At 43.4% G+C, this 23,745-nt stretch overlaps 1 protein-coding gene across 2 annotated transcripts in view; it reads left to right on the forward strand.

Moving 5' to 3' along the window:
• GAN (gigaxonin) overlaps positions 1-19,786 on the forward strand; it is a 59,896-nt gene extending 40,110 nt beyond the window's left edge. For both annotated transcript variants that reach the window (XM_006207520.4, XM_072967805.1), the window contains 2 exons: positions 6,790-6,899; positions 6,986-19,786. In XM_006207520.4, coding sequence (XP_006207582.1) covers positions 6,790-6,899; positions 6,986-7,167 — 292 coding nt within the window. In that variant the 3' untranslated portion in view covers positions 7,168-19,786. The remainder of the gene's footprint in view (positions 1-6,789; positions 6,900-6,985) is intronic.
• Positions 19,787-23,745: the final 3,959 nt, after the last annotated feature.

Here is a 23,745-nt window from a genome sequence, read left to right on the forward strand (position 1 = left end):
TTCATTCACTTAGAAAAAGTAGAAAAGTCAGGTGGATTTTGGAAAATAACTGAATTTTCTTTAACCTAATCAGGCAGTTAGGCTGATCACAGAATCAGTCCCAGGGATAGTATTTTTATGCAGCACCATCCCTGGCCTTGGTGTGCTGCTGCTGGCCTGGCTGATGCTTTTCTTCACACCAGTTTGCAGGGAACACCAGGAGCCATTCCTTTTGCCTGGTGGGACCACCAGTAGCCCTGCACAGTCTTGCCTCAGGACTGTGTCAGTTCCACGGTCTGCCACATACTATTAGTCGCCAGAGATTTTGATCTCCTTGACGTCCCATGAAACATCTGGTTGGTCTGCCCCTTGACCACATGATGCTGTTTGGATCTGATGATTGGAAAGTAGCAGGTACCACACATGCCTTTGTAAGACATGATCAAGAGGCTGGGAGACGAACCCCACTCCTGGCCGTTCTGTTTCCACCCTGGTGCAGTCAGGAGACAGAAACCACACCAATAATCTGAACAGGGAAAATTCAATATATGTAATTATTAACTAATAAGAGTGATTAGCTGCTGACAGGTGAGAGGGGACTGATGAATGCAGAAATAGCCAATGAAAGAAGTGCAACTACAGCATTTAGCACTGAAGAAAATACCCCAGGAAGGAGCAAACTGGGAAGGGCCTTCCCCACCCTACAAGGCTGGAATTCAGTTCAGTGGAGGAGGGTGTGCTGTGGCCCACGATGTGGCAGAGCCCTGGGGTGCCGACACCGGAGGTGGTGCACAGGAAGCTGCTTGCTGGTTGGCAGAGGACCTTGCTGAGCAGAGCACCTCTGGGGCTACTGCACACAGGAGGTGGCAGAGCAGTAGGAGGAAGAAAAAGGCCACTGACGTCAGGGAAGGCCTTTCCGCTCCCCAGCCTTGCTGTCCTCCGGCGCCCTCTGTTGGCAGAGCCTGCCACTGCACCCACCCATCTTCTCTAAACCAGCTATGCATTGATGTTAATTTTCTCCGTGTTTTCTGTTTCATTGGTTTCTCTTGTCTGTATTATTTCCTTCCTTTTACTTATTTTGGGTTTATTTTGTCCTTCCTTTTCTAGTTTCTTCAGGTAGCATATTAGATTTTTAAACTTTCTCTGCTGCGGTCTGTCTTTTCCTCATGAGCTTGTTTTCCTTTCCCTTACTGAGAGAGCACAGTCATGGTAGCTGCGTTCAAGTCCTTGCCTAGTCGATAATCCCAGCACCTGAGTCATCTCAGAGTTGGCGTCTGTGGACTGTGTATTTCCTTGGGAAGGGGTTCTCATTTTCCTGGCTCTCCTTTTGTTGAATAATTCTGGATTGCATCGGGGCGCTGTGAATGGGACATTGTTGAGACCCTGCAGTCTCTTCTGTTGCTTCGGAGGGCTTCTCCAAGCATTTGGTGGGCACTGGACCTGGTTAGACTCCTGCGGCACTGTCACACCCGTGGCGGGCAGCAGCCCGGACCTCAGTTTAGTTCCTGAGCCTCAGGTACAAACATTCGTGGACCCAGTGTCAGTCAGACTGGCAGCAGGGGGTGCGCATCACTTTAGGGGCTCTTCTGTACCTCCGTCTTCCTGAGACCCCTGTACACCTTGGTGGTCCTTGTTGCCCCAAGACACGCTCCCCTGACGCAGTGGCAGGGTTTTCTCTAGGGGTTTTGCTACCTAAAGCTGCCAGCCCCAGGCTGCCTTGGGCCAGAACTACCAAAGAACCGGAAACTCACTCCACATGGGGTGCTTGTTTAACTTTCAGCTTCTTACCCAAATCTGCCTGCTTCTGCTCAGTCTCCAGAGTCCTCAGGCAGTTGTCTTTTGTATTTTTTTCCAGAGTTTATACCTGTAACTTGCAGGAGGCTCAGCTTGTTAAGAGCTTCTTCCTCCAGGAGGCCAGACCCTCCCTGAAGCTCCACCCCCCTTCCCCTCCTCTCCCTCTGTGGCCTCTCCCACACGCTTCTCTCTGGCTCTCCTTGCCTGTCTTCCCCTCCAACTCTGCTCTCTCTGAAGCTTGCCAGTAAGATCCATGCTGTATTTTTTTACATAAGATTGATTTTATATATTGAAAAATTGCATGCTTAGCATGCATGAGGTCCTGGGTTCAATCCCCAATACCTCCTCTAAAAATAAATAAATAAACCTAATTAACTCCCTGTCAAAAAATAAAATTAAATTAAGTTAAAAAAGAGTGAAAGACAGAGTATATCTTATTACAAGTTTATGGAATACTTCAAAAAATCATGATCAGAAATAAATATAAAAAGTAACAATAACAACTCACAGAGAAAAAAATGTGACAATGAGTGTGTATATGTCCATGAATGACTGAAAAATTGTGCTGAACACTGGAATTTGACACATTGTAAAATGATTGTAAATCAATAAAAAATGTTAAAAAAAAGTAACAATAACAAAGCCAAATGCAAATATTTTAAAAATAATTTGTGATTAACATCAGAAATTGTATTAACAATTAACTAAATACAAATTATAAAATTAATAAAATCAGAAATTTCCAAACTATATGAAACAACTAAAGTTGTATTCAGTGGCTTTACATGCTTAAATTTTTTATTTTTTAGGTATGGATTTTTTTAAATTTTATTTTTATTGACGTGTAGTTGATTTACAATGTTAGTTCCAGTTGTATAGCAAAGTGATTCAGTTATACATACATATTTTTTTCAGATTCTTTTCTGTTATGTTATTACAAGAAATTGAATATAGTTCCCTATGCTATACAGTAGGTCCCTGTTGTTTATCTACTTTATATGTAGTAATGTGTATCTGTTAATCCCAAACTCCTAATTTATCTCTCCCCTGTGATCCATGGTGTATTTTAAAGTTTCCTTTGTGATGGGGGCTTTCTTAATTCTGAGTTATCAGAGGACCCATCATTGTAGCTTCCAAGTCCTGATAAGCCCATGTTTGAAAACTGTGTAATAAAGGTATAATATTGCCTTGCCCTTTGCAAAAATTACTATTACTTAATGACAGCTGCCATGCACTAGACACTATGCAAAGTACTTTACATTGGCTGTTCCATTTCATCTTCACAACAGTCATCTGAGGTTGGTGATAGTGTCCCCACCTTACAAATGACCAGAGACTGGGTTAGATAAATTGTCCAAGGTCAACAAGGGATAAATGGTAGAGAAAGGAGTGAAAAACTACACACCTTTTGTACCATTTCATAAGCAGCCACTAAACACACGATCCTTTTAATTCTCATATTTTATTTATTTACTTTGAAGTCTCAGCACTACAGAAAATAGATCACCTCAAATTATTTTCCTGAAACCCAGGAACTCTGAATCATTTGCCATACTTTGATCAAATTTGGTCATCTACATAGACCAGTTTCTTTGGTTTTGTTGAATTATTCCAGGGAGGAATTACATTGAATTCTCAACTCTGCAAAATTATTCTGGAATGTCCTTGCATTGTGATGTGTTCTTTCAGTAGACAATCTAGTTGTATACGTCTTAATTCAGAAGTGTCCTTGTGAGTGCACATGTGACCCTGTTGATGGACTTTCTGGAAGAAGAGCTGTCTTCCTCTCTGGGGTTATCCTGGGTGTGGCTCAGTTGTGGACCAGGCAGGGGGATACTCATCAGCTTTATTTGATTCAGGACCTGGGAAGAATTTAAATGTCAAGGTTTAGTTATTAATGTTTAGCCCTGAAGGCATAAAATATGAGTAAGCCAGTTACTATATTGTGGATATTTTTCAAACTTATTTCTTTCAAAGACCTGTTCAGGTCCCCATTTTCACTTTGCAGTGAGAGCTCTTAGATTTTCCCCCTTTCCTATTTATTAGAAGCATCTTGGAGGCAGGGGCCAAACTGTCCCAGCAAACTGCTTGATACCAGTCAGCATCCAGATGTTAAAGGAATCAAACTCTAGGTGAAGGTACTCAGAAGTATGGCTGCTTTATAGCAGCCTTGCTGTATTATCTTGGACAAATCATTCTGCTCTTGTGTTTCATGGAATTCAAAATATGGAAGCTACTACTTTAGAACAGTCTGAGAAGAGTATTCATTGCAATACAACTGTTGTTCTTAGTGAAATAATTTTCTGTTTGTATTTAACACCACGATGCTGCAGACCTTAGCCTCTGGCTTCTTGGACACTTGGAGGTGTAAAGCTAGGGACTCGGGAACAGGTCCGGTGGCCCTGTGGGCTCCGGTGGTGAGTGTGGGCCTAGACGCTAGTCATTCTGAAGGGTTTCGCTACATTCCCAAAGTCTGATCCAGGTCTGCAATGACTTGGCTCTGCCTTTAGCTATTGAAGGGAAATTGTTTGGTCAAATTACCGTAAGTGAACATTATTACATAGCAGAGTTTAGCTTGTTTTTATTTTTGTTTAAAGAAAAAAAAACCCTTTTATTTTGGAATAATTTTATATTTGTAGAAAAGTTACAGAAATAGTCACAGTGGAGGATTAGAATATAGCTCAATTAGTAGAGTGTGTGCTTAGCATGCACGAGGTACTGGGTTCAAGCCCCAGTGCCTCCATTAAAAAATAAATAAACCTAATTACCCCCCCAAAAAAATCTTAAAAAAAAAAAACTTTGATTCTACTAAAAAAAAAGAGTTCCCATAAACCATTCCCCACCTTTCCTATTTTTAACACCTTCGTACCATAGTACAGATATCAAAACCAGGATATTCACGTTGGCATAGTATTATGAAGTAAACTACCAGCGTTATTCAAATCTTCACCAGCTCGTCCACTACCTTTTTGCCCTCTGCTCCGGGATCCGATCCAGGATCCCACGTTGCTTTCAGTTGTTGAGTTTGATTAGTCTCCTTTAATTTGTGGCGGTGCCTCAGTCTTTCCTCGTCTTCATGACCTTGATATCCTCGAATGTTATTGGTCAGTTTTTACTAGGATGTCTCTTAATCTGGGTTTGTCTCGTGACTTCTCGTGATGAGGCTGAGATTACGCGTTTGGGGTAGGAATCCCTCAGAAGCGCAGCTGTGCCCTTCCCCGCCCCGCGTCGGGAGAGCCTCTTGTTGGTACGTCTCCTTACAGTGATACTCATCCCGATGGCCTGGTGGAAGTGGCGTCTGTAAAGTTACCACGTCTCCCTTCGTAATGAGTGACTGTCTTGGAAGAGATAACTTGTTTCTCCTTAAACTTTCACCATGAGTTTAGCACCGTCAGTGGACTAGCCTTGCTGTCATTACTACTTCGGTGTTTTGTTTGCTAAATGGCGATTTTTCTGTCCCCCATTCCTCCTACATATGTCTGCTGGAGTTCTGTAGAGAAGACTTGTCCTTTCTCCTTGTTGTCGTCTTTTTTTTTTTTAATGTATTGAGTCATTTATTTATATCAGCACGGACTCCTGGGTATTTGTTTATTCTGTGAGTTATGCATCCAGTACTATCATTATTTATTTTGTTACTCAGATTGTTCCAGCTGTGGCCATTGAGAGCTGCTGCATGTCGGCTCCTGTGTCCCTGTGACACACCCCGTCCCTTTTTAAGTCCTTCCTGTCTGGCAGCTCATCGTGTATTTTCTGTCTCAGCTGTGGAATCAGCCACTTCTTCACGGAGCCCTGGATCCTTTTAGTGCTTATTAAATTGATTTTCAGCAGAAATGCCAATGCAGTTTACTGGGGGAAAGAAACGTCTTTTCAGCAAATGATGGTGAAAAAACTAGATACCTGTATGGGGGGGGAGGACTTTGACTCATATCTCATACCATACACAGAAATTAACTTGAAATGTATCATAAGACCTAAATGTAAAAACTGAAATAATAAGTTTTCCAGAAATTTTAATTTTAAAAAATCTTTGCCAGCTTGAACTAGGCAAAGATTTCCTAGCAGGACACAGAAAGCATGAACTATAAAAAGAAAAAAAAAAAGGATGAAAAGGAATTCATCAAAATTAAAAACTGCTGTTCCTCAAAATTCTCCCTTACAATAATGGAAAGACAGTCTATGTGCTGAGGAAAATATTTGTGATACACGTATCTAACAAAGGACTTGTATCCATGAAACAGAAAAAATCTTAAAATTCAGTAAGAAGACAGAAAACCCAATTTGAAATATGAGCAAGTCTTTGGGCATGAAAGTAGACATATAAAATGCCCAGTAAGCACATGCAGACATACCCAGCATCACTGGTCTACAGGGAAGAGCACACCACCAAAATGGCTAAAATGTAAGACTGACAGTACCAAGAGCTGACAGTAGTCACAAGCAGCTGGAGTTCTCATACTCTGCTCATTGGCGTGCAAAATGGCACAGTACTTTGGAAAACAGTGCTCATTTTCTTATCAAAGGAAATATGCCTTCAAGCAGTTAACCAAGCAATTCCATAACATAAGCCCACAAAGTATCTTTGCACTCTAATGTCCAAAACAGCTTTAATTCTCAATAGCCAAACACCAGAGGCTACCCAAGTGCATGTGAGTAGGTGAATGGTTAACAAATTGTGATACACCTGGGTAATGGAATGCTAATTAAAATAAGGAGAGGTGAAATACTGATGCAAGCCACAGCAGGGATCAGTCTCAAACACCATGCTGAGCAAAAGAAGCAGATTGAAAAGAGCATACTTTTTACGATTCAATATATACAGCGTTCTGGTGCAGTCAGAACTAAATCCACAAGTGAATCCACAGTGACCGGGAGGAAATGAATGAGTGGTTCCCAGGAAGAGGAGTGTGGGGGCCGTGCCTCCTACTGTTGGGGCCCCCAGATTTTGTCAGCTCAGTCTGCCTGGATGTTGCGATGGTCCTTGCGACCTCCTTCATTTGTCCCTCTGTTTATTTTCAGGTGGATCTATCTTAATGACCAGAATTTGTGCATCCCCGCCAGTTCCTCTTTTGTGTATGGAGCTGTGCCCATAGGAGCCAGTATTTATGTGATCGGAGATCTTGACACAGGTCAGAGGGGTACAGGGATTTGGTTGACGTCGTTTCCCCGTGGCTCCGAGGCACGCTGTGTCACCTCTGCTTTTCTCCCGGTGTAGGTACCAATTACGACTACGTGCGCGAGTTTAAGAGGAGCACGGGCACCTGGCACCACACTAAGCCGCTGCTCCCCTCCGACCTCCGCCGCACCGGCTGCGCAGCCTTACGTATTGCAAATTGCAAGCTCTTCCGCCTGCAGCTTCAGCAAGGCTTATTCCGGATCCGAGTTCATTCACCTTGAAGAGGAGGCAGAGCAGAAGCAGAGCTCCTGCCCCAGCGCACCGGAACGCGGCTTTGTGTGAGGGGGGAGGAGGTGCGGCGGAGCTCCGAGCTCGCTCTGCGCGCCCGGCTTTGTCTGGTAACTGGTGGTTTTGTGATGCTTATAAGCCTGAGCTGCAGCTCTTGTTTGGGAGAACATGTAACTGCTGAAAACTCCCGGGGAGAAGTGACTTCCTCTAGTAGATGTGGCTGTAGACCACCCGGGGCTGGTCAGTGTCAACAGGAAAAGGGAAGTGGGGATGGGTACATTCATGTAAAATACTGAAGTTAAAATACTAGGGTGCATTTTCCCTGAAGGGAACTCAGATCTGACTGACCGCTGTGTTCGAGTACCTGGCTTTGGTTAACAAACAAACAAAAATCCGTATATGCAAACCAACATATCCAAACATACCACGATTGCTTTTTTACTGCATCTGAAAGGAAATATTATGCCTAACTCTGCCCAACAAATTAAGGTTTGTGCCTAAAACGTTAGGTTGGGCTCAACGCCGGTTAGTCTCCACTTACTACTAGTGCTCTGTCCTAAGAATCTTTTTTCATTGATAATATGATGAATTGAGACTAAGATAAAATTTCCCTTTTATGACATTCTGTCTTAGTGATCTAAAGAGTCAGTAAGTTCATGAGTCAGGTTGCAGCCCTCATGTGAATTTAAAGGAAGTTGCTAACTTCTGTGATAATTCAGATTAAGATCTGTCAGGACATCCTTTCTGGGGTAGCGCTCGCTCGAGGAGCTGTGAAAGATCTCCTGCAGTGACATTCTTCCTTTCCAACCAGTCAACCCATTTTATAAATATGAGGCTATCAGTGAGGAGGTTTTATAAAAGAAAGACCTGAGTCAGACAAATAGTAAAGGTCTGCGATGACCAAAAACAAAAAACAAACAAAAAACTGTCCAGAGAAAATATATAGGGATCAAAAACTTTTAAAAATAATCTGTCTGAAAGCACACAAAGTCTTGTTTACTACTGTTTAGGATTTGGAAACGTGTCTTAGAATGCGAATCCGTGTCAAGAATCTAGTCTTTGTAGCAGAATTTTCTCCGTGCCGTTCACTAGTACGAGTTTTAGACAAATTACATTACAAGTAAAGTTTGGCTGGTAGAATAAACTACCTCAACTTAATTTTATTCGGTTCACAGAGAGCAAGTTAATCCTTTCCTCCTTTCGTATCTCTCGCTCTCATGGTGACCCTACCCCAGCCCCCTCCCCCTGGGGGGACAAAGTCTGTCATTAGTCCCACTTATCTTATAAGATATTTTGTTTTCCATTCAAATTATACCACCTGAGTGTGAAACCAGGGACTTCAAAGTGCTTGATTACTTCATCATTTGAATTTTATGCAATATCAGGTTTCTAATGAACTGAATATAGAGCTTTTCATTTCTAATTGTTTTCTATAGCTTTTTTCCCCCACCCCCTTAGAATATGGCTATAAGAAGCAGCATTTTGACTAATAAATGTGTAAATGTATTCTTTGGTTACAAATTTGAGAATAGGAAGTTCTCCTAGAAACTCCCTGCATGGAATGTTTGTATTCTTTTCACGTTAGTGTGAGACATTGCTTATGTTTTCCCACCCAGGAGCTGTAGAAGGGGGACCGATCTGCAGGGGTTTTCTTCCACCTGTTAGAAGTCAGGACTGTGCTGCAAAAGTTGCTGAGGAGCCTTGCTTGTGGGGTTCTGCAGAGTGTTGTGTGTGCACATTAACTCTCCATCCTGGCAGAAGACGTGGGCAGAAGGAGGTACAGGTTCTTACCTTCTTTTTCAGAGACTCTGGGCCAGATTTGCCCCTGAGTCTCATAAGACAGTCAAATTTGGTTCTTAAGGCCAAGCCAGCCTCTTTGTTTTGTATGGTGTACCAGTCAGCTGTCGTCTGCACACTTTCCCCAGGATACCTCTAATGTCTTTTTTTTTTTTTTTTTTTTTAACATTTGGGTTTGGGGGTTGTAATTAGGTTTATTTATTTTTGGAGGACGGATGTACTGGGGTTTGAACCCAGGACCTCCTGCATGCTAAGCATGCAGCTCTACCACTTGAGCTACACCCTCTCCACTTTCAAATGTCTTTTAATCAAAGCAAGCAACATGGCCACTGCAAAGAAAGAAAACTTTCTTTTTACAAGTTGACGTTAGTTGTAGAGGAAACAAATTTTTGCTGAAAGAGTGCATTTTCTTTGGTAAAATGTCTCTCATAGAACAGAACCCTGGCCTTCAGAAGCCACAACTGAGTTACATTAAAGTAGTAACTGATGTCCTTTTAAAGCCTTGACAGTCAGAAGTTCTCTTTTCTCTAATTTCTGAAGTTTGAAGCCCTTTCCAAGTCTACGCCAGTCCTCTTCACTGAGACAGTTTGTTGTTGAGGAGTGAATGGGTCCCTGTTGAAATATCATCAGTGCCTGTGTGACTCAGTCAATTTGTTTTATAAAATAGTTCTTTTTTTTTTCTTTTAATTCAGTTTATTGACACTGTAGCTGCAGAAATTAGGTAATGTTTTTAAAAATAAATTTGCCACATAATATGGGATGCAATAACCAACAAAAGCTTCTAAGTGCCAAAATGTTATTTTACTATATATAAATACAGAAATATTATGTTGAAGTGTAGGGATGTATTTAATTTTACTGTGTTCCAAGATTAATCATGATTTATTTGGTGAATTACAGTTATTTCAGTATTGTGAAGTAAAATTTAACTCATTTCATGCAGGTTTGTGTTTTAACATTCCACTTTTGCCTTGGAACATCCTTTCTTGACAAATTTTTGATACTTTTTCCTTAAGGCACTTTTACCAGGCATATGTGGAATTAGCAGCTGAAGATAGACCGTAGCATTTTAAATAGAGTATCTTTGGGCGATGTGCAATTTATTTTCATGATCGCACCAAAAGCAGGAGAGTTGTCTCAGGTTAGGTTAAATGAATAATTAGAGGCTCTTTTCTAGGCTAGTCTAAAGTAGGTTTGTTTGTTTCTTTCTTTAACACATCCAGATATATTTTTTTCCCAAGATTTAAGTGTTTAATTTAAAATGAAGTTTTTAATTTTTGTGTGTGTAATAATGCTTATATCCTGTGAGAGGTAAAAGTGTGTGAGAGAGAAAATGTGTGTGTGCACGCGCCTGTGTGTATGATATGACTTGGTAAGTCTGTTGTACATGTTTACTTTTGGAACTGTTGTTCCAAACTACATATATTATTGTCTCCTGGTGCTTCAGATAAATTCTTGAGCCTGTGGCCCTTCAGTGTATACCTACTGTGTTAAACTCATGTTGAGTGTGTATATTGATGTATTTGTGGTTTATAGAAAGTTTTACTTGGCTTTTGCATTTCTTTTCTTTAGTGTATTAAAGCTGGTAGTTGGTATGCTATAAACATTTGGCCTAAGGAATTTCTAAATTCATTGTTTCTTTCTTTAATTCATTATTTCATTGCTGTGAGGAATTGGTAGCTAACTTAATCAATCTGTGCAACAACCAAAAAGAATATTTGGGGGACATTGGGCAGTCTGTTGTCTGTCGTAAAGTGTTGTGTTCTGTTGCACTTCCATTTAATGACGGCACTGCCTTCAGCGATGCTTTGAAAGTGCCATTTTTGTAATTTGTAAGTGGGGAGTCCCCTTGGCAAAGCACAGGAAATCCACTCTTTACATTGGCGAGGTAAAGACAGGGTTCCTTTGCTGTGGCACTTCATTTACTCAGGGTAGCAAGTTAGGTTTTTAGAGAAATGCGTTAGCTGCCTTGGGCTATTGGGGTTCCTTTTGGTGCGTTCCTACTTCAGTGCCCCAAACCAGGGAGCCCAGAAGTTTTCCAAGGAGCACTGAGAACCCTGAGTGTTACCTTCCAGAATGTTGGCTTTCTTGGTTCCAGAGGAGGCTGCCCATGATCAGATGAAGGCATGTGATGATCTGGGAAAAGAATGAGGGGGCACTTTCACCGCATCAGTTTGAAAGGTGCAGGAACCCCCTGCAGAACACCAAGTGGAAGGGAAGGGAGGGATCAGTGGCCACCCCTGGAGCTGTGAGAGAAGAGACTCCAACTGGTGCAGAGATACCCACCCTGGGTTTAATCAACAGTGTTGATTGAGCGCCTACTCAGAATTCTGCTTGGCTTTCTGGGGAGCTTAACCGTGAGGCAGATGAAATCCTGCCCCCTTTCTAGACCACACACCCCTTGCGGGCAGGGACCGTTCTTAGTCTTCTGCTCATCCCAGTGCTTGGCACACAGTAGGTAGTCAGTACATGTTTGACCAGTGAGTATTGTGTGTTTGCGATCCAGGTGATGTTTGTCACGCAGCTAGAAAGGACTCTCCGAGTGTGACTGAATTTTACATGAGATTTTAAATGAGAACCTTCGTACAGATAGGCTGGCCTCATAACACAGAGCGGGACCCCAGTACAGAATAAAAAAGTGCCCAACACACATGACACACACCTCTGTGGTTGCCATATGTTCTGTAGGGTTTTTGAGACCCTGCACTCAGCACATCTAATGATGTTTATCATGTTGAATGCTGGGTGTTGTTTACTGCTGTTTATCTGGGGCCCAGAATCTTTTCCAGAATGGGCTGCTGTGGCCCTCGCATCCCTGCCACAGGTGCAGGGCCCCCACCGGACAGAAAGCTGCCTTCGGGGCCCAGCACATACAGCTTCCTTCCCCATTTGAGAGGTGAGTAGAAACCAAAAGCAAAGCAAAATCTTTGGATTATCATTTCCCTGTTCAGCCTGTTAAGCTATCACTTAATTTTCTAGGCATACGAGTATTTTTAATCAGATAATAATCGTTTGTGGTATAACTTACACCGCGAGGCATATCCTTTGCAAGTTGCACAAATTAAAGCCGCCAGACCTTTGGTTTTCTTTGTCAGTTAGCTATAGCAAGTTTAAGAATTTACCAAAATCAAAAGAATAAAAGTAATAAGTATTTGAAAGAGAAGCTATTTTTACTTTTAAAGAGCTGAAGCTTCATTTATACTTCCCTTTCTTTTAGCACATGTAAATCAGTAAAGGAAAAGGCACAGTAGTATCTTAGAATGTTGGAGAAAGCCTTTTGCTAGCTTTGTAGTAATCCCTGAAGCATTCCGTATAGCTGCTTCAGAAATTATAGAAATTTACAGTGCAAGGGCAGTGACCTACTTGTCTGTATTTGAGGAGAACGTGAACTCAGGATGAATCTGTTCAGCCTGCTGGCAGTGAAGTCTCGGTGGTATTGAACTGTAGACTTCCTCTTTTTTTTTTTTTTTGGCAAACCAGTTGGTAAAACTTCTAACCTTTTTGTGTTTTTCAGAAGTAATTCTATTATTTTAATCTTAAACCTATCTCAGCTTTGTCCCGTTGCAATAGATGACATATGATGAGGTCAGATATGACCATGTGTTCTTTGGTCTGATGCATACAGTTTAGAAAAGTTATTGTTCAGCTGTGTCACTGACGTTCTCAGTAAGTCAATAAGTGAGTGGATTTTTAAACTCCTTCCCTTTCTTCTGAAATCAAGTATCTGATAAATAAAACAGCATTGCATAATTATATAGTGAGAAATGTCTATTGTCTTCTCTTTATTTTGAGATAAAAACTAATCTTGTAAAATTACTACTCAGCTGAAATTTGGGCTGATTATAATTTTTGGTACTGATGGCCCAGCAAAGTTGTTGTGAATTCTTGAATCACTGTGATTTGAATTAGAGAGGGAACAAGTGGGGAGGGGTCAACAGCCCACAGAATGTGGGTACACACTGCACAAGGTGGAGTGGAGAAGCTTAGCCAGTTCGTATGACTACGTAAATAAAGGGCCACTTGAAATAATTCAGATCCCAAGTGAGTGTAGGTTCATCTTTCTTGCTGATGAGTGAATCATATTTATTTGAACTTTATTTTTAGCATTTCAGGACAAATTGTAGGGTTTTAAAAGTACTCTACTTGTATTATTCTCACTCACCAATTACAAATAAGGTGTACCATAGAACCTTGGGTTCACTTTTTTTCAAGTTAAACCAAGGAACTTGGTTTAAATATGACTGTACCTCTGTACAAGCAGTTTGCTTTATCACGCTTCCTGTTTAATTGGATGAGAATTACACATGCACTTATTCCCTTGTTCGTCGTGTTTATAGGAAAAACCGTTCTCGGCTACCTCATTATGTAGTGCTGTGCTCGATCCCCTGCCAATTTAGAAGAATTCAACACATTCTGTCCTTTAACAAAAGCCTGGAAGCAAGCAGTGAGCGGCCTTGAGGCGTACAATTCTCTAAGGCGTAGTTTCCATTTTACTGCTTTTTTTTTTTAATAGGCACTTTTAATCAGGAGGAACAATAATTCTAGAGCTGCTACAAAGTGATTACTTGAAACTCAACTTGAACTTTAAAGAGTCTTTACAAGGCTATGTTTTCATAATACAGAAAAGCAGTATATATTTAAACACCACTGCTGTGTAAAATAGAGGCTTCACTGCCACCTCCCTTAGGATCAGACAGGAAGACAGGTCTATCTGTCATCTGACCCAGTGTTTGGAATTTAGATGCTTGGGGCTACAGGTTTTCATTTTCTTTAAGGTGCTTTTGTGAGCAGTTTAAGAATGTATCTTCATGAATTGTTTCCCAAGAATCTTAATTTTCAGGAAAGTTTAGACTCCCATCTCTGAGTTCCTCTTCTCCCTTGGTTCTGATAACCTGGGGTTTTCTGAGTGCAGGGTTGAGTTGACCAAACAATGGAGAAGCACATTACACTTCACACTGCAAGTGATCGGATTGGTTTTGTGTGTCAGTGGACTGTCCCTGGCTTCCACCTGTACACACCTTCTTTCCAGGGCACTTGTGCCCGCTGACCTCTCCAGCCCCTGGCATCTGCCAGCTTACCTGGTTGGCGAGTTAGGGGGAGCTGTAGGGCCCATCAGTTCTTATAAACAGACCTTCCCATCAGAGTATGATTTCTTATAGGAATTACCCAGTACCCCTCCTGGCCAAGAGAGTTATGCCCATCCTTAAAAAGCCAGCATGCTAGGAATAACTTAGGTCCCAGGTACAATCTAACACCTTAACTGTCCCTGCGCCTTAGTAAGATTTAGTGTTTATGCTTGTGCTTTTTAAACTAAAGGGCTTGCTCCTGACAGTAGAATTCTGGCAGAGTTCTCAGGTAAATGGAGCAGTGTGGCACTCCCTTAAGTGGTTTCCAAGAGAACCAAGCCCTCTAGAGCCCCAGGCTTTCTTATTTTAATTATTTTGAGAAAAGCATCTGTAGACATTCTGTGTACTGTCCCAAGTGAACCTAGTGGTTGTGAGCATACGTGGGCGCTGGTACCGGGTGCATGCGGGTTTGAAGATGCTGACTTCTCTGTGAGGTTGGAAACCCTTTAACCCTGAAGCTCAGCTCTTAGGTGTGGGTATTTACCTCCTTGGGTTGCTGGTGAGGGGGCCATCAGTGCAGTAATGAAGGTGAGGACTTGGTGCCTTGCACACAAACGTGATGGTGGCGGTGGTTCTGACCTCAACTGTTACCGCCCTTCTCAGCTTCCAGTCGCTGATGACGTCCGCTCCTGTGGGGTAGGGGCTGCCCCCAGCTCAGTGTCCCTGGCCTCAGTGGTTTCTTCCCTCTCACATCTGCCACCACGTGATACACAAGTAAATGCATATTTGCATTTATAAAATTACTTATTTTCTGCTCTCCTACTTCTCCAGTACCTAAATTCAAGATGATTCTGGATAGCCAAAATACCCCAGAATACATGTTCAGAATATCTAGCGTGGTTATAAATATCTCTTATTTCAGGAATTGCCTCATGAAATACTCTAATAATATTTTAAACTCTTTCCCAAAGTTGAATTTTTCTTTTTTCCCTAAAATAGCAAAAGTAACAGTCTATATTGGTCAAATAAACTGGATACTTTCTAGACCTCTTTTTGAGATCATTAGACGTGAACTGTCCTTTCTGAACTTGGATGTTATATGAAGCTTAAAAACAAGCAAACAAACAAACTTTGTGTTGTGTTACGTGTGTGTGTGTGTGTGAGAGAGAGAGAGAGAGAGAGAGAGAGACAGTGTAGAATTTCTGTACCTTCAAGTAAAGAAGGGTTATTTAACAAGGTGATACCAAAAGTGAGCTACCTAATCTTTTTGTAAACTCGCTTCCTTTCCAGTTCAGACTACAGACTGGTAGCCTTAGTGGTACGTGACATTCCCAGCTTATCTTGATTTCAATAAGGTATTTGATAAAGTCATTCTTGATATTTTTGTGATTGAAGAAAGGAAGTAGAAATAGGTTTGAAAGGACTGAGAAATACCCAGACAGTGTTGGTGAGAATAGACCCCTTGTCAGCATGGATGGAGGTCCTCCGGCAGTGTCTGTTTTTAACATTTTCATTAGTAACTTGTGTAAAAATAAAGACAGCAGAGAAAAGTACTGGGTGGAAGTAAGTGTTGGGTGTTAGGGTCTGCAGTGCTTTTTGCAGTCTAATAACATGATTCAGTAGAGTCTTATGTCTGGGTTCAGGGAAGATAGTTCCCTATTGAAAGGGAAAGGAAAAAAGGGGTGTTATTGACCATTATGAACATAAGCCAATTTTGTTAAAAAAAAAAAAAAAGTGCCCTTGTCTGTGTGCAGGGCTGGTAGCCAGAAAAGGAAGTCTGTTCTGCAACTTGCGTCCATGTGCTGCACTGATGGGCCCCAGGTAAGAGACCTGAGCCAGCCTAGAGGCCGCCTAATGGCTCTGGGAGCTGCACTGAGGCCCCAGCTCCAGCCCTGGGGATTCTTGAGAACAAGCAGGTGTGCCCCCGCCCCAGTGCCTTGCTCAGGCCGACAGCAGAAATGGTAGAGACGAATGTTTTTGTCAGTTTGGGAACCTTCGGATAGAACTGTCTCATGGTACAGTGGGTGCCTCCTGTGTACCGAGCGCTCAGCTCTAAAGATCATCACAGGGCCGGCCCCCCGCAGCTGTGACAGCAGGTGTGACCGAGTCAGCAAGAGGAGTCTTGCTTGGTGCCAGGATGTTGGTGACAGGCTCCAAAGCTTCTCGAAGACAAGAGGTTCTGTGAACAGTTTAGTAAAAAGGAGGGGGGAAAAAAACGCACAATGTTTGTTCTTTAAGTTTTGCACTGCTTTTGAGGAGAGGAGGAGTCTTTGTTCCTTTTAACATTTACTCTGGCCCGGTCCTTCCTCCCCTCCAGCCTCACTGCCTGCCACCTGCTCACCGTCTCTGGCCAGCAGCTGCAGGACCTTCAGGAAGAGACATATTTCTTGAGATTTCCCTAAAACCACATCCGCTAGAACAGTGATTCTTGCTCTTAATGTACTTTTGTTTTCAACCTTTGCAGATTTGAGAAAGCTGATTTAAGTAAAAGTCATAATCTTTGAAGCAGGGCCTGGGATGCTGTCGAGGGGACTGGGCATCGTGGATGGTTGGGTTAGCCAGCCTCCTCCAGCCCCTTCCAAGTCCAGGAGTCCATCACCTGGCTGATGGGTTCCTTAGTCATCCCTTGAGAAGCGTTTCCAGAGGACTTGCTGCCTTCTATTCTGTCTCATCCTCTTCTAGGAAAGTGCCCCCCTCCCAGTCTTCCTCCCAGTTCTGGAGGGAGAGGAAGGGGGCCACTCCCTCCTCCCGGCCTACCTGCCTAGGGGAAGCTCTGCCCCAAAGCAGAGGGGACAGCAGAGTCTGGGCCACGTGCCCAGCCCACGTCCATGGTGTCGATGGCAGGAGCCGTCTGTGTTGTCGTCTCCCCATCCCCGTGGTCATCTTCACTCTCTGACCGTCTTTTGTTTGATCCAGTGTTAGTTTTCCTCCCAGTTTCCTGTTGTGCCCACACACACGCAGGCAGAATCTTCGAGGAAATGGGCTCTTCCCCACAGCTGGCACTTCTTTCTGTGCCGATTGAGGAACTTTAGTCAGGGTGGAAGGAGGTTATTTCAGTCCTGTTTTTCAGGGGACCCTTATTTACAGACTTTTCTTGGCAATCACATGCCCACCCTGCCCTCTGTTCTTATCCCACATCTCTCCCAGCCTGGATTTTTTGACTGCTTGAATTATGTATCCAAAAAAAAGCCAGGGGCAGGGGGCTCTTCTGGTTCCCCAGACCATTAACCTAAAAATATTTGTTGAGAAGGCATTCTTCCGGGAGCCCCTGACCTGGCCTTTGTGACCAGCACTTTCCGCTCCCAGAGGGTCAGATGGGTCACCCAGGCCGGCAGCCTCCCAGAGTCTGCACCTCCCACGGGAGAACCCGGGTCCCGGCGCCTCGCCCCCTCCGAGGCACGGCCGAGGGCATCTCTGTGGCTCCTTGAGCAACTAGACTAGAACAGCCTCCCGGGCCCAGCTTGGCCTCCTTCCGCACCTGCCCTGGAGGTTCTCCGGGCTCCTCTCTGAGCCAGGACCACAGGCTCTGGATGCCACACGAACTACCTCAGCACCCAGCCGGGAGGCTCCCTGTGGGCCCCCGTCATCCAGCGGGACGTGCCGTCTGCATCCTTGGAGCAGAGCTAGGCTGGGTTTTCTTTTCTCTTATTTAGCTCTGACTTCAAACCACACTTCACTCCAAATTAGGAACAGAATCGGAAATTAGAATTACTTGTTTACAATAAGAGAAACCATCTTTTCCTATGTTTTTTCCAAAGGAATTTTTGCTTCAGAAGAAACTCCAGAAAGTAAAATTTTATTCTTGTTAATCTAAGCATATGCTCATTGAATTTGACTCTTCACACTTTGTAAAAAATTAGGTAGGATCCTGTACGCAGGGCAAAAAGGTATCATCAGCTTAAAATCAACTTTTCAATTTAGATGGATTTATAGCATTGTTTTCCAATAGGGGACCTCAAACTTCAGGTTCTGTGTGAAAGCAGAGATCACCCAGACTCCGTGGGGCAGATGCCTTTATGGTGGGAAATGAATCCAGTGGCCTTGAGTTGAGAAAAGCACAGGCTGTTCGGCAGCGCTGGCTCCGTTGAACAGCAGCGGCTTTTTCTGCTGATGGGGTTCCTCTCCCTCTGACTCGTCTGTGATGTGGCGTTTGTTGGGTTCCCCATGCCTGCGCCCCCCACGCCGCTGGCCACCGAGTGGTGCTTGTCTTGTTCTGAACCATACTGCTTGTGAATTGTGACAGCCGTGAGAACCATAATCGTGTTTTAGGCAGAACTTCTGAACATCCATTGCCTCCCATTCTGCGGTGGCTTCAGCAGAGCTGGGGGTTATCAGCGGGTTTAACAAAAGCACCTCCCTACTCTCCCCGCTTCACCCCCACCCTCACCAGAAACGGCTTTGTAGAAGCACCTCAAGCAGGCTCTGGCAGACTTCCTTCTATCACTGTGTTCCTGGTGACAGAGACATTCGTACCTGTCTGTGAATAGGGTCCGTCCACCATTTGTTGTAAACGTCTTAATTCATTTGTTTTCTATCACTGATGCCGGTCTTCTGCTGTGAGAGAAGACTGCCAAGGGGATTCCTTTAAACAGGGCTATAAATTCAGTTAGACTCTGCCAGACTCAGGGCTGATCTTCACAGTGGGCCCCGGTCCCACAGAACAGCCAGCAACGCTGCTGTTGGCTGGTTGCCTGTGTGGTCCCCGCTGCTGCTTGTGACATCATCCTTGTCAAAAACCAGTTTTTAGCACGCTCTTGATTTGTCATTTTGATGCCTTTTTAATACCATAAAGAAAAGACCATGAATACCAAATCCCCAAAATACCATATCAGAACTCATCCTGTTAAACACACATCTTTGTTTAATTAACATATCTACATTTTTTGACAAGGTACATATAGAATAAATCTGAATCCTGCAGCTTTTATCATCTGGTAAGATTCCAAGCTGAGCAGTCTACTTAGATGTGTATTTAGATGACATTATGTTGTGTGTAATGAGGTACCTGATCTTTAAAGAAAGACCCACTACTGAAAAAAAAAAAAACAGAGATTTGCAATGACTTATACATAAGCTAAATGAAAGACATTATATGGAAAGTTCAAAATATTTCAAGTACCGGGAAGTTGCAGCTTGTAAAATTATACTCTCTGAATTCAGTAGGATAGCAGAGAAATTGTGCTAATGTGATTTCATTGAAACGTCACGTCTCAAACATCCTGTGGTCCAAGTGTATTCGTCTGTTCTGTGGAGTAATTTTCTATTCCGTTGCTGGTATGAAATTTTAGTGAAGTTGAAGTAATTTTGAATTAGTGACCTTTCTTACAAAGTTGCTTTATGGTTTACAAGTAATACTGATGCAAAGAGGATATGGTAACCTTCTTAAATTAAGTAGCACGCACTTTGTTTACCTGCTTCAGTCTATTGTGGGGTAACTACGGGGCTGACCCGGTATCATGAGCACAGGGTTTGTGCTTTCGGAGCAACTGCAATTGTGCTGTTCTCTTGTACCAAGGATCAGTGAAAGTGTTTTATCTTTTTTATGTAGTTTGTATGGACTGGATTTTATAACTGTAAGCAAACAGAAACAGAGTGTTGTATTTTGATCTGAAATTTGTCTATGGTAAAGTAATTTTGTTTTATGTATTGGAAGTTCATTTAAAACTTGAAATCTTTTCTAGAAGGGTACCGAACAAATGAATCGTCCTTAAGCTGTTTAATTAACCTAATAAAACAACTTGATGGGGAAGGTGTTGTCCTTGGTTCTCATTTCTACAGTGGTTCCTGGTAAATTAGTGTTGTTGACAGCTTGGCCTGACTTCTAAATGGAATTTGGTCTTTTTTATGCCACAACTTAAATGGTTTGGGTGTCAGCTCCCTGGCTTCTGGCTCCTGGTGTAAGATGGGCTCCTGGACCACAGTCCGCAGTCACTGCCTTGGCGTCTTCCGTCCCTATCAGAATAAGTCCCCAGTCTGTCTCCCCCGCAAGAAACAGTTTCAAATTTCCTTTCTTAAGAAGAGAGAAAGAAATTAGACTTCAGAGAAATAGGGGATCTTGATATCAAGAGTCTAGTTCTATGTTGGAGAATTCTCTATAGTTTCTTCTTGCTGTCAGGCCCAGAGACAACAAAAATACAAACACCAGGAGTCCTAAAAAATGTCAAAGGCAGATCTCCACCACAGACAAGGGGCAAAGAGCTTAGAGACTCTCCTAGTAATGTCAAAGTTACGTACGTCCAGTCTGCCAGAGTCACTCGTGAAATCGCACGGAAGGAAGAAGTGGAGTGTTCCTATTCAGTTGTCCAGCACAGTGTCGGGTAGGTTTGGAAGTTTGGCGTTGTTATTTTTTTTGTTTGCTTTCTTTTTGCTTTTGACTGTAACAGTCTAAAACTTAACTTTATTATGTATTTTTTCCCTCATTTTTTTTGGTATGTGTATTTTTTATTGAAGTATAGTCAGTTTACAATGTTTTATCAACTTCTGGTGTACAGTATCATGCTTCAGTCATACATGAACACGCATATATTCCTTTTCATTTTCTTTTTCACCATAAGTTACTGCAAGATATTGAATACAGTTCCCTGTGCTATACAGTATGAACTTGTTGTTTATCTATTTTATATATATTAGTTAGTATCTGCAAATCTAGAACTCCTAATTTATCCCTTCCCACCCCCTTCCCTCCCTGGTAACCGTAAGTTTGTTTTCTATGTCTGTGAGTCTGTTTTTGTTTTGTAAATAAGTTCATTTGTCTTTTCTGTTGAGATTTCACATATGAGTGATATCATACGGTATTTTTCCTTCTCTTTCTGGCTTCACTTAGAATGACAATCTCCACGTCCATCCATGTTGCTGCAAATGGCATTTTATTTTTTATGGCTGAGTAGTATTCCATTGTGTAAATATACCACAAATTCTTTATCCAGTCATCTGTCAATGGACATTTAGGTTGTTTCCATGTTTGGAAACATTATTGTAAATAGTAATTGTAAACAAAATTGTAAATAGCTGCTATGAACATTGGGGTGCAGGTGTCTTTTTGAATTAAGGTTCCCTCTGGATATATGCCCAGGAGTTTGTTTTAATTTTATTCCCCCTTCTACAATAGTGAGAAAGTGATATTTTCAGTGGTCTGCAAGCCTTTTTATCTTTGAAGGGTGGTAAGGATGCTGTGGGACCCTTTCTTTAAACAAACACTTGGCCAGAAACCAGTGCCTGAGTTGGCTGGATGCAGAGAGGCATAGTCGGAGCCTGAAACTCAGCCCTGTGATGCCCAGACCTGCCAGCAGCTCCAAGGGGTCCTGGCTGTGCCCACTCACCCTGGGAAACCCTGGCAATTTCTGCCCTCCCAATGCCTCCTTTCTTATCTTAGATGAGACTTGAATCACTGGACTTCGTTGTCTAGAGGCCAAGGGCAGTAATTCCTTGTTAAGTAAAACCCTGGACCACATCATCACCAGGTCCCTTTTACATCTGACGTACCTGAGACAGCTGTCTGCTCCAGGCCTGCCCTGCGAGGGAACCAGTTCTAGAGGAATGTACTCCAGATTGCTGTTCTGAGTAGGGAAGGGGCACCTTGCTAGGTCTGATGCAGGTGGAGGGGTGGGGACAGGAGGGGTTGACCAGGTCACACCCCTGATACTATTTCCAACTTCAGAGAGTAATAAGCATCTTGTTGACTGACTGTGCAACAGGTGACAGGGGCTTTAAGCATCTCACTCATTACCTCACTTCATCCTCACGACAGCCCACTTTACAGCAGAGAAAACTGAGGCCCAAAGAAGTTGTCACTTGGCAAGACCAACAGCCCAGTGGTGGGAAGGCAGTGCTGGACTCAAGGCCAGGCAGTCCTGTGGCATGTCTCTCTGGAAAGGGGACAGATCTTGAAAGCTGCTCGTTTGTTTGCTCAGTGGCCAAGGGTGGAAAATCAAACAGTTTTGTGGCCAAAGGGGTCCGTCAGGGAAGACTTCCTGGCTGGGAGCCGAAGTAGGAGGTCCAGTGCTGCTGCCCCCACCATATTTTCAGCTGGATCGAAGCGGATGAGAGTTAAGATCTTTTTTGTAAAAACCACGTCCAACTTTGAGTGAGGGGTGTGCGTCTGTGTGGGTGGGTGTTGTTTTGTTTTCAAAGAAACCTGTAGCTTTCTGGAGAACTTGAGGGAGTTCATGTTAACTGCCCCTTGGGCTCTGGAGCAGCTTCTGGAGTTTGGGTGTGCGTAGGGTCTGCCCCTCGTTGTCCCCACTGAACTTTTTCCTAAGGGCTGGGTCAGCGCCTTCTGTTTGTACCCAAGGATCTTTCTCTACCTGCCACGCATTCCCTGCAAGTAAAGTCACGCCGGGGGCTGCAGAGACACCAGGACGGCCAAGGGCAGGGAGTTTGAATCCTAGGATGATCTTGGGAACCCATTTCCTCGGCTGGGTCAGTGGAGGTGGGGCTGCATGGTGTCTCAGCTCCACTTTCAAAGTGAAGGATGAACACTTCACACACTCTAGGGAGACTATCATGAAACAACAGCCACGGGAAACAGCAAGCATTGCCGAGAAGGTGGAGAAATTGGAATCCTCGTGCACTGCTGGTGGGAATGGAAAATGGCGCAGCTGCTGTAGGGAACCATTGGTGGTTCCTCAACAAGCTAGTTATCATGTGACCCAGCAATTCCACACCCAGGCGTTCACACCCAAGAGAAATGAAAGCAGCGACTCAAACGATTGTTCACAGCAGCACTGTTCGCATTAGCCAATAGGCGGAGACACTCCCGGTGTCCACCAAGAGGTGAATGGATAAACAACATGTGGTCTGTTCATCCAGTGGAATCCTCTTCAGCCATAAAAAGGAACAAAACACTGATACCTGCTCCACCATGAATCAGCCTTGAAAACGTGCCAAGTGAAAGAAGCCAGCCACAAAAGGCCACATATTATATGATTCCATTTATACAAAATGTCCAGAAAAGAAAAATTCCTAGAGACAGAAAGTAGATAAGCGGTCACCAGGGCCTGTGGGGAGGGGGAGGGGGGAGCGACTGCTAATGGGCACTGGGTTTCCTATCAGGTGAAGAAAGCATTTTGCAAAGATAGAAATGTTGCTTGCACACCACTGTGAAGGCACTAAATGCCACTAAATTGCACGCTTTCCAATGGTTTGTGTTGTGAAGTTTACCTCAATTAAAAAAACAAAACTGAGGGATAGAATATAGGGAGCAAATAAGAAAAAAGATCAACACTAGATGCCATGACGTTGGGAAGACTGAGGAAATGGGACATCCACTTTCCCACCCGAAGTGGTGTGTACTGGAGAAGGCTTGGACAAGTGAGATTCAGAGGGGCGTGTCTGGCGTGTGCGGGGTCGGCCTCCTGTGTGTGTGTCTGCTGGTGTTTGGGGTGATCCTCAGACCTCTTCACCTCTTCCTCATCATCAGGAAATTGAAAGAAGGCTTCCGAACAGCTTTTCTAAATTACATTCAACAGGAGCCAGTCTGCCAGTTAAACACCAGACTGCAGGGTTCAAAGCCAGTCTCCACCAGCAACCTTTCCTTTGGGTAATTCCTTACCCCTGTGTCTCTGGGGACGATGGCAGGACCTGCAGCCACAGGGTGGTGGTGAGAACCGAAGGGCTACTGGGGGGTACCAAGCCCCTTGACCGGCGCACAGTCAGACCGCGCGCTGGTTACTGGGCTCTTGTCTCTGTGCTCCGTCAGTGCTGCTGCTT

This window comes from Vicugna pacos, chromosome 9, assembly GCF_048564905.1.
Source record: "Vicugna pacos chromosome 9, VicPac4, whole genome shotgun sequence".
Taxonomy (NCBI): Eukaryota; Metazoa; Chordata; class Mammalia; order Artiodactyla; family Camelidae; genus Vicugna; species Vicugna pacos.